General features: G+C 60.0%; 1 protein-coding gene across 1 annotated transcript; it reads left to right on the top strand.

The window, feature by feature from the left end:
• Positions 1-668: 668 nt before the first annotated feature.
• Positions 669-4,243, top strand: KLF17 (KLF transcription factor 17). The gene is made up of 3 exons (XM_059853973.1): positions 669-846; positions 1,122-2,097; positions 2,894-4,243. The coding sequence occupies exons 1-3, from the start codon at positions 754-756 to the stop codon at positions 3,067-3,069; spliced, it is 1,245 nt and encodes a 414-aa protein (XP_059709956.1). The 5' UTR covers positions 669-753; the 3' UTR covers positions 3,070-4,243.
• The last annotated feature ends 5,222 nt before the right edge of the window (positions 4,244-9,465 follow it).

Here is a 9,465-nt window from a genome sequence, read left to right as displayed (position 1 = left end):
GGGTGTGGGGGCACCGGGGCTTGGCTAACTGGTTCATCTCCTATGGTGGTACAAGCACCCCTTGTTGGGACTGCACCTTCGCTCGCTGACGCGCTCCGTGACCCCCGGGGCGAGTGTAGTGCCCGGCACAGCGGCTCAAATGCTTTTACCTCTACCCCTGCGCCAGACCTCTCCGGCACTCTCTGCCTCCACACAGGGTGCCTGCGACAGAGCCATTGCCCCTGCCCCACTCGGGACAGGGTGCCGGGGGACCTCCGGGTCTGCCACCTACAGCCCCTCTCCCCACTCGTAGCGTGGGCAAGCTTAAGGGCGCCGCTGCCCCGTTCGCGTCGCGGGCAGGATTCTGGCCTCCGCGATCCACAACAGCCCCCTTGACTCTTCTACCCCGTGGGACAGTGTCGCAGATCCGGGCAGGGCAAAGCGGGACGTGGAGATCCCGCCGCTCTGCCCTGTCCTGTCCCGTTCTGCGCGGGCTCCGAGCGCAGTCGGGACAGCGGCAACTGCCGACCCCCGCCCGCCGGGGCAGCCCCGCCGGAGGGGGCGTGGCTCGGGCCATAGCAGAGCCAATGGCAACCGGCAGCGGTGAATATCAATGTCGGCCGGACCAATCGGGGCACAGCCATGCTGTTAACAGCTTAGGGGCGCGGGGCGGTGCAGAGCAGCGCTGCTGCCGCGGGGAGCGGAGCGGTGCCGGGCTCCGCGCACCGCTCTCCCCCAGCCCGCCCCGGCCCCGCTGCCTCGGCCCGGCTCGCCATGGCGGCGGCCGTGGACGAGAGCGCCCTGCCCTCTATCTCCACTTTCGCAAACTTGATGCCGCTAGAGGAGCGGCCCGCCGACATGCTCCACGTAAGCACCTGGCACCGGGGAGAGGGTGGCAAGATGGGTACGGGACAGAGCGTTCCGGGCTGGGGCTCAGCCCGGCTAGGGAGTGGGGGGCGGGTCGCCTTCTTACCGTCGGAGGGCGCCCCGAGGGCGGCGCAGCGCAGCCGGAGTGCTGCCGACCCGTCGGACGGGTTGGGGGGAGCCACCGCCCCGAGCGGGAGGCGCGGGCCGCGGTGTTGGGGCGGCGGGTGCCGCCGCAACCGTCTCCCCGCCGATCCTGACGCTTCATTTTCCTGCAGAGGATGCTACAGCAGGATGGCCCCGCTGCCGTCAAGCGGGAGGAGGACGACTTGGGCAAGTTCGTGGACTTGGACTTCATCCTGGCGCACACCAGCAGTGGCGGGCAGGGGCCGACCGGCCCCAACTACCCCCTGCCCGAGACCCCCGAGAGCTGTGGCACCACCTACGACAGCGACGGCTCGTACTCCACGCCGGGCAAGTTCCCGGCGCCTTACCCCGAGGGCCAGGGCCACAGCTACGTGGCTGAGCTACTCACTCCGGACTTGCCCGGCCACTACGACCTGCAGCGGAGGGAGTACACGGAGCTGCGGGTGCCCGGCGGTCCCCACCACCACCCTCACCCCCATCACCACCCGCCCCTCCACCCAGCCCTAGCCCGCCCATTGCCCTTGGATCCCGCGCAGTCCTTCGGGCCCCGCATCAAGAAGGAGCAGCCGGAGGAGCGCGCCTGCATGATGGGGATGTCTGCCGCCGAGTACCTGGGACCGGGCGGCGGCGAGCACAAGCCACGCGTGGCGCCGGGTCCCGGGCCGGGACCGGTGCCGGGGCCGCCGCTGTCCTACCCGGGCTTTCCCCACGGCCGCTTGGGGCCCCCCGAGGAGCCGCTGCCTGGCGCCGATCCCCACCTCTTAGCCGATCTGCCGCCCCACTACGCTGTGGCTCCGCACCGCTATGCGCCCCACTTCGCCCCCCAGCCGCCACCGCAGTTTCATGGACATTTCAGTGTTTTCAGGGAGCCCCTGAAGGGGCCGGGCCCGGGCCCGGCGGGGCTGCCCGGGCTGCTGGTCACGCCGCCCAACTCCCCGGTGCTGGAGTACTTCCCGACCGGGGCTCCCCCCGAGGACTGCAAGCCCAAGCGCGGCCGCCGCTCGTGGGCGCGCAAGCGAACGGCCACGCACAACTGTGAATACCCGGGCTGCGGCAAGACCTACACCAAGAGCTCCCACCTCAAGGCGCACATGCGAACCCACACGGGTAAGGGCGCGCCGGGGCGGGGACCCGCACAGAGGGTCCCGGGTGCTGGTACCTCGGCACGTGGTGAGAGCGGCGAGCGTGGCTCCGGGGCTGTGAGGGGGTGTCGCGGGAGGTGACACCGGGGGTGGGGGGGCGTGTCGCGTGGGGAAGACCCCTGCAGTATGTCAGGGAGTGCACGGTGGGTCCCCGTGGTGGGGCTGTGTGAGGGCACCCAGAGATAGCCCGTGTGGAGGCGTTCTGCGTGTAGGGCAGGGGGCAATGGGAATGGCCCCGAGGTGCTCAGAAGGACCCCCGTGGTGGCGCTGGGCAGGGACACATAAGGACCTGGCATGTAGCAAGACCACTCTTGTGGCGCCTCCAGTTGCTGGTTTTAGGGCCCGGAGGTGCCTGAGGTGGTTGGACTTAGGGACATGGAGAAACCCTCCACTTGGGCTAGGGAAAAATTAGAATAGGGAGATAGACTAGGGGTTGTACGGTGAGACCCTCTGGCTGAGGTGGGACAGGGCACATGGTGCCAGCCCACAGCAGGGATGAACAGGGGACCACCCACAGTTTGAAGTGAAGCAGGGACACATAGGAAGGGTGTTCTGATGGGGCAGGGATGCCCAGAAAACAGACCTTTGCACATGGGGAAGGGCAGAAGAATGGGGGACAGAAGAAGAAAGTTGGGCAGGCAGAGGTGTGCAATGGGCCTCCCATCCCCTGGAAAAGGGGGTGCTGGGTAGGGTAGCACAGAACTGAAGGCATAGGGAGGGTGGGAACCTACAAGCCCACTGACACCCCATCTCCTCTGCAGGCGAGAAGCCCTACCACTGCACCTGGGAAGGATGTGGCTGGAAATTTGCCCGCTCCGATGAGCTGACCCGCCACTACCGCAAGCACACAGGGCACCGGCCGTTCCAGTGCCACCTCTGCGAGCGGGCTTTCTCCCGCTCGGACCACCTCGCTCTCCACATGAAGCGGCACATGTGAGCAGTGGCTGCAGCCGGACTCGATGTCCCCGGAGCCAGCTCACAGTGTAAATAGTGTCGGGCCAGGGATGGCAGTGGGGAGCAGCCTGGCCACCTAGCCCCCTCCGCTTGTAGTTGATAACTAGTTTTCTCCTCCTGCTCCTGTGAGAGCTGGCCCAGCCAAGTGGTGGGGAAGGGCTGCTTTGGGGATGTATGTGGGGAGCAAAACTGCAAGAAACATCTGCCCAGTCATCACCACTCAGCTCCCCATGCCTGGAGGGTTCCCCCCAGCCAGGTACCCAGTGAGTAGGGGAGCTGGTGCATAAGGGATCTGTCCCCAGAACTCCTGGCTTGTATTTGGCATCAGCTTAACCTTCTTTCCCCAGATCTGGCACCACCTGCCTGGCTCTAGGGGCTTTGGTGGCTGACTGGCTGCTTTTTGGCTGGAGAGCCATGCCAGTTGGGCATGTTGGTTGTGGTGCTGGGAAATGGGTTGCTGGTTGTCTCGGTTGTGATCATCAGAACAAACCTCCTGACCCAGAGCCCAGGGTGGATGGGGCAAGGGTGGGATTTGACTGGCTCGTGGCTATAAAGGTTTGCAGGTGTTGGCAGCACAACGTCACCTTACACCAAGGACAGGGATGCTCCTGTCACCAGCCTGGGACCCCCCCGGCCATTCCCAGTTTTCCACTCAAGAGCCTAAAATGTCTCTCCTGGCTCTTGTCTGCTTTATTTTGTCTTGTTCTTCCCCTCAGGATGACACCAGGTACTGCTGCAGCTGCCTTCCCCATGCTGCTTTTTAAAATTTAGTATGTAAAGGACAGTGAGTCCAGCTATGAATGCCCAGGTCTCTGCTATACTTGAAATTTTTTTTTGGGGGGGGGAACAAAAAAAAAAAGCTCAAAAGAAAATGAGTCTTTTTATGTGCAGCTTCTGCAAAGCAAGTTGTAAATTAAACAAAGCAGTAATATATAATGTTTCTGGGTTTTTTTAATATATTTTCTTCCAGCTGGGAACACAGATGAGTCTCAGCTTTGGGAAGTGCACTGTTCCTGTCTGTGTATATTGTTAATTAACATTTCTCTGCTTGGGCACGTTAGGTCTCTTGCACTCTGAAATGTTACTTTTCTTTATATGCAAACTGTTGAAATATTGTGATCTGCTGTATAATAAATAAACAAGATGTAAACATGAAAGAGCCAGGAGAGTTTACTTTAAAGGTTTCTTCTAAGAGGAGAGGGTGAGGCTGAGCTTGTTTGTCAGTAAATATTTACATCGATGTTCATTTCTGCTTAAGTTAGCTGCGGAGGATCGATGGGGAACGCCCAAGCCTCGGCATCTGAGTAGCATCTCCTGTGCAACAGCTCTTGAGTCACCTCACTTCCCTGTGCCTCAGTTTCCCTAATCTGCAGATGGGGCAATTGCGGCACTGGGATGGTGTGACTGGTCCTGCGGTGAGTCATCTCCCGAGGAGAATGGCAGCCGAAACTCAACTGAGAGCCTTGCTGGTCCTGAATTCTTCCTGAGCAGTCCTGTCCCGCTGTGCCTCACAGTGGGAGCTCTGCAGTACTGGCCTTGTGGTCACAACCAGCAGGGAAGTTGGTGTCAGCTGGCTGGTCCTGGGTACTGTCTCTGCTGTCCTCCTCGGGATGGCCTGGCAGCTTGGCGGGGTTCAGGTGCTGAGGTTTCCCTGCGTTAATAGGTGGTGACTCAGCACAAGCATGCTGGCAGGTCCTGGAGCTCAGCAAGCAGGTCTGGCTCCATCCCTCCCTCCCTCCCTCCCACAGCTGATTACCTGTGATGCATGAATCCCTCTGAAGGCAGGAACTTGTCCAGACCTGACACCATGCTGGCAGTGCAGGGAGCACACAAGCTGTATGATGCCCTGGCCCAGGGTGGTGGTGGCAGTGGCTCCCTCCTCCTGCTCATCTCTGCAACCCCCAGCAGCTGGTCAGGGCTGGAGGGTGCCCTGGGGCTGCTTCCTGCATGTGGAAGTGGGATGTAGCAGGGCTGATCCCACTCTTTCCTGCTCAGATGGGAATGGCAGAGCAGGTCTGATGTTCCCCTGAGGGGTGGCTAATATTTTGGTGTTGGGCTCTTTGTTCTGGGTCCAGCACCCACTCTTATAATCTCCCCTTGAGCATGGGTTATTCCAGGCAGGGTAGCAGCAGCTTGGGACATTATGTTCTGCTTGTAGACCTGAGATCAAGACCATGGGGCTGCATCCACAGGTGTCACAGATCCATCAGGCTCAATCACTTGTCCTTTCCACTGCTGTCTCCACCCTCTGCTTGCCCCACTTTCTGTGAGGTGCTTGTGCAGGGGTGACTGCTGGGACACATGTGGCCTGTGATGAGGTACTGGGGATGACTTGTTCCTGGGACCACCAGAACCCAAGGACAGGGCTACAATGCCAGGGGATAGCTGGGGCAAAACTTCTGCCTCTTCCCTGGAAACTTGTTCAAAATGTCACATGGAGGGAGAGGGAAAGGTGTGGGCTGTTTGAATTAGCGATGAGTCAGGCTGGCAAAGCCAGATGGGGAGAGTGCGTGCCTGCGTGTTTGTGTGCATATAAGTAATCTCTGGCTTTGTGTTTTTATTATGATTATTATTTTTATTTCCAGGGGAACGATGAATTTCTCCAACCATCCTGTCCCACTGGAAAGGCTGGCTCTGCTGTCCTGTCCTCCCTAAGCATCCTGGGAGCTGGAGTGACGGTTCACAGCTGTTTTGAGGTTCAGCTCTGAGATCAGAGCACAAACCAGTTCTTTCTCGCCTTTCATCATTGCTGTGCCAGGGCAGGAGTGAGGTCCGGCTTTGCTGCCACTGCCTACACGGGGAGGCGAGAGCAGGGGAAGGTGCTTTGGCTCCTCCAAACAGAGCTGCTCCGGGTTTGCTCCCCTGTGCCTGGGGCAAGGCACTCCTTCAGGCACATAATGGGGCATGGCAGTCAAATGGACCAGCATGGCTGGGGAGGAGTGGCTGTAGTGGAAAAGACAATTACGGTTAATTTGTTGTTAATAAAAACCACCCTCTTCCAATTGCCTGGGCCAAGACACACTCTCCATCGGAGGGGGAGGCCAGTCCTGTCCCCACCAAAACCTGCCCTGCAAAGTGATGAGGGCAGCAAGAAAACACCTTTGGCAGCACTGAGGAAGGCACGGCTGGGGTGCAATCCCTGTGGGTGCATGCACTTGCAGTCAGCTGGAGAACCCTAAGCTAGGCCATATCTCCCTCCCTTCCTTTTCCACCTTGGTCACTTCCTGTCAACAAGGACCCTGGGAACTGTGCAGAACTCCCTGAAACTTCTGTAACTCTTAAGCCCCATGGTTTTGGGGTACAGCTGACCTGGTCCAATGAGGAGGCAAGGGAATAAAGGAAGGAGCAAGGTATGGAGAAACACCTCCCAGCAGTAGTGTGAGTCATGGCGACAGTGTTGCCTGGCATACTGGAACAGGGCCCTGGGGTCTTCAGAGCTTGAGAGGGGTGAAAGAGAAGCTTGAATGGGTTTCTGTTGTCTGGGGGGGTCATTCCCATGACCCAGCTCATGGGAATCCCCCATGCTACAGCCAACAGGTCCCACAGCTGGTCTTGGATTGTTGATCCATAGGGAGAAGGAATGTTGCAGATTTGAGGTTTCCTTAGGTAGGGCTTGACCTTCAGGATGCTGTGGTCCATGGGGACAGCATAGAGCTGGGAAGGGGACAAGAGTGCTGTGGGTGGGATGCAGCCTGGGTGCTCCAGGGTGGGAGAATAATTTGGGGGTGCTTGGACAGGCTGACACAGACCATTCCTCACCATGAGGCCAGAGCCTGGGTATGCTCCCAGGGCTTGAGTCTCCCACTGGAGGAGCAGTGGGAAGTGCCCCATCCCTGCCATGGGGGGAAGGTCTAGCAACCTGTCCCCGTGTCCACGCTGCTTGGGGTGGGCCAGGTGCCACGATAACGGGGCTATGGCTGTCACCGCACCCTTAGGAAACATTTGGTTTCAGGCACCTGAGCCCATGGGGAAGCGATAACTCCCGTCGCCCTTGCCCTGCCTGGACCCACACCTGGCGCTGTTGTGCCTTAGTCACACACTGAGAGTTTTTCCACTGCCGGGCCCCAGATAACCTTCTCCTGCCCCACTGGCCGCAGTGTTTGCACTTGTCCTCCTCCGCTGGTGCCAGGCTGGGAGACACACACACCCTGAGCCCTGGTCAGAAGGCACGCACACCTCTGGCCTGGGGCCACCTTTGGTCATGCCTGGCAGCCAGGGCAGGGGTAAAGGGCCTGAGGTGTATCCTTTCCCAGGTGGGTGAGGAGCTGGCCTGGAGGGGGCCTTCCTGCCAGGGCTTCATCTGGGGGCACACCTCTCCCCCAGTTGCTTGGTGGCAGATCGTCCAGGCTTGGTACCCTGGACATCCCTGGTATCCAGGACAGCTGGAGGTGGGTGATGGTGTTGCAGTGACAGGACAGTGATGCCAGAGTTCCAGGGCACAGAAGCACTGGGCTCCTGGTCACTGCTGGTTTTCCCTGATTCCCTGCATTCCCTGTGCCCTGGCGAGGCCGGACCCTGGTGGTCAGATCTGGGCACAGTTCCAGTACAGGACTCTCAGTGACGGACCCGGTACGTGACTCAGCCTTCCAGTCTTTCCCCTTTGCTCTGTGCTAGCTTTGGGTTGCAGTGGCCATTAACAATAACTCCAGGCCAGAAACAATAACTGCAGGCCCCCCTTGAAGCAGTGCTAATTGCTCTGCTGACGAGCCCATTAGCAGAAGCACCCGGCTAATGTGTTTCACCTGCAGGTCCATACAGCTCCAGGTGGGACACAGCTCCCGAGGCACACAGAGGTGTGGGGGAGGCAGGCCAGCAAGTGGGAGATATAATCAAAAAACAGCGCTGAATGGCCCCATCTGTCTCAAGGCTTTATTTTTGGAACTGGTTTTTGTTTTCTTTAAGTGCCGTTTTAACAGGATGAACGACTGCGAACAACCGAACAACCCGTGGCAAAAACGAGGCCCCTTTTTTGGTCTTACAAAGCTCTCCGTGAAGCCGCAGTGCCAGGCTTGCCAGGCAGGCAGAGACTGCAAAAGTTGGGAAAGCCTTGTCTCCTTCTGCAAGCCCACCTTGGGGGAGTGTGGACTCCACTTCGAGGCCAGCTGTGGCAAGGGAGCAAGGAAATGTGCTAGAAATTATTAGCAATGTCCACACACACTGATGGGGGAGGACTTGGGTAGATGAGGCAGAGCTGAGAGCAAATAGGGCAGGCAAAACCTCAAGATCAGCTCTGTCCTTGTGGGGAGGGTGCTAAAAGCCATCCCTGGGAGTGTGGAAAGGTGTAGAAAAGGGATTAAATTATTTCTGGGGACCACAGATGGTACTCTGGGGGTGTCACTAGTTCCCGTTGAGGCACATGGGCATTGTTTGGACCCTGGTACAGAGGTGATGTGCCAATACTCCTGGGAAGGGCTCACCAGCAGGATGGGAATGGTGGTAACTTCAGCACGGCCTGGCTGGCATTGAGGGATTCTGTGCAAGACCAAGTGGGGTTCAGCTCATCCCAGGGCTGCAAGGAGAAGAGATTCCCCTCTCCCGGGGTGGCCAGCAGGTCCCAGTGTATCTCCATGCCCTGTGCAGAAACCATCTGCTTCACGCAAACCTCTGCCAGGCAGCTGTGCCCTGCCTCGATCTCTCTCAGGAAGGTGATTTCCCGAAGTCCCTCCTGGCCCCACACCACTGTTTTCTCCCCTTTCCTTGTTCCCACAGGGAAGAGGAAACAGGACAGTCTTATTAATAAAACTCTCCCTCCGGGCTGCCTCATGTGAGCACCGCGGCTCTGGAGCATAGAGCATGAGGGCAAGAAGCGCACGCTGTGGCACACGAAGCTGGGCCGAGCAGCCCGAGTGTGCCGTGAGCTGTGGCTGGCACCGGGCTGGCCCCTGGCACGGCTGGCGGGGAGAACGGGACTGGGCAAAGCCGACAGCCAGCGCCTCGAGAAAGGAGACAGGAAAACTCCTGATGAGCTCGGCGGGAAACTAGGGTCAGCTCCGGGACCCCGGGAGAGTAGCGACCCATCTCAAAGTCCCCGAAGGGACGAGGTCGCGGCAACTGGGGGCACGGTGGGCGCGACGAAAGCGTTCGCGGCGCCCCCTCCCCACCGCGCGGGCTGTGCGCGGAGGCGCCGGTCGGGCGCGGCGGTGCTGCCACCTCCTGGCGGGGGAGCGAGCTGCGCCTGCGGCGGACTGTGCGCCCTGAGTGGAGCGAAGGGTGCCGGGACCCGGCTGGGGCCGGGCGCTGCCGCGGACCCGGGGGAAAGCGGCGCCGGCGGCTTCGGGCCAGGCGGGCACGACCTGCCAGGAGCGGGACTCGAACCCGCCATCCTTCTCCGTTACCCCCGTGTGGTGCGTCCCCCAAAGCGCTCCGGGCACTTCCGGGC

This window comes from Haemorhous mexicanus, chromosome 9 (genome assembly GCF_027477595.1).
Source record: "Haemorhous mexicanus isolate bHaeMex1 chromosome 9, bHaeMex1.pri, whole genome shotgun sequence".
Classification (NCBI taxonomy): Eukaryota; Metazoa; Chordata; class Aves; order Passeriformes; family Fringillidae; genus Haemorhous; species Haemorhous mexicanus.
Note: the sequence above shows the minus strand (reverse complement) of the source record. Positions and strands in the feature narration are given on the sequence as shown.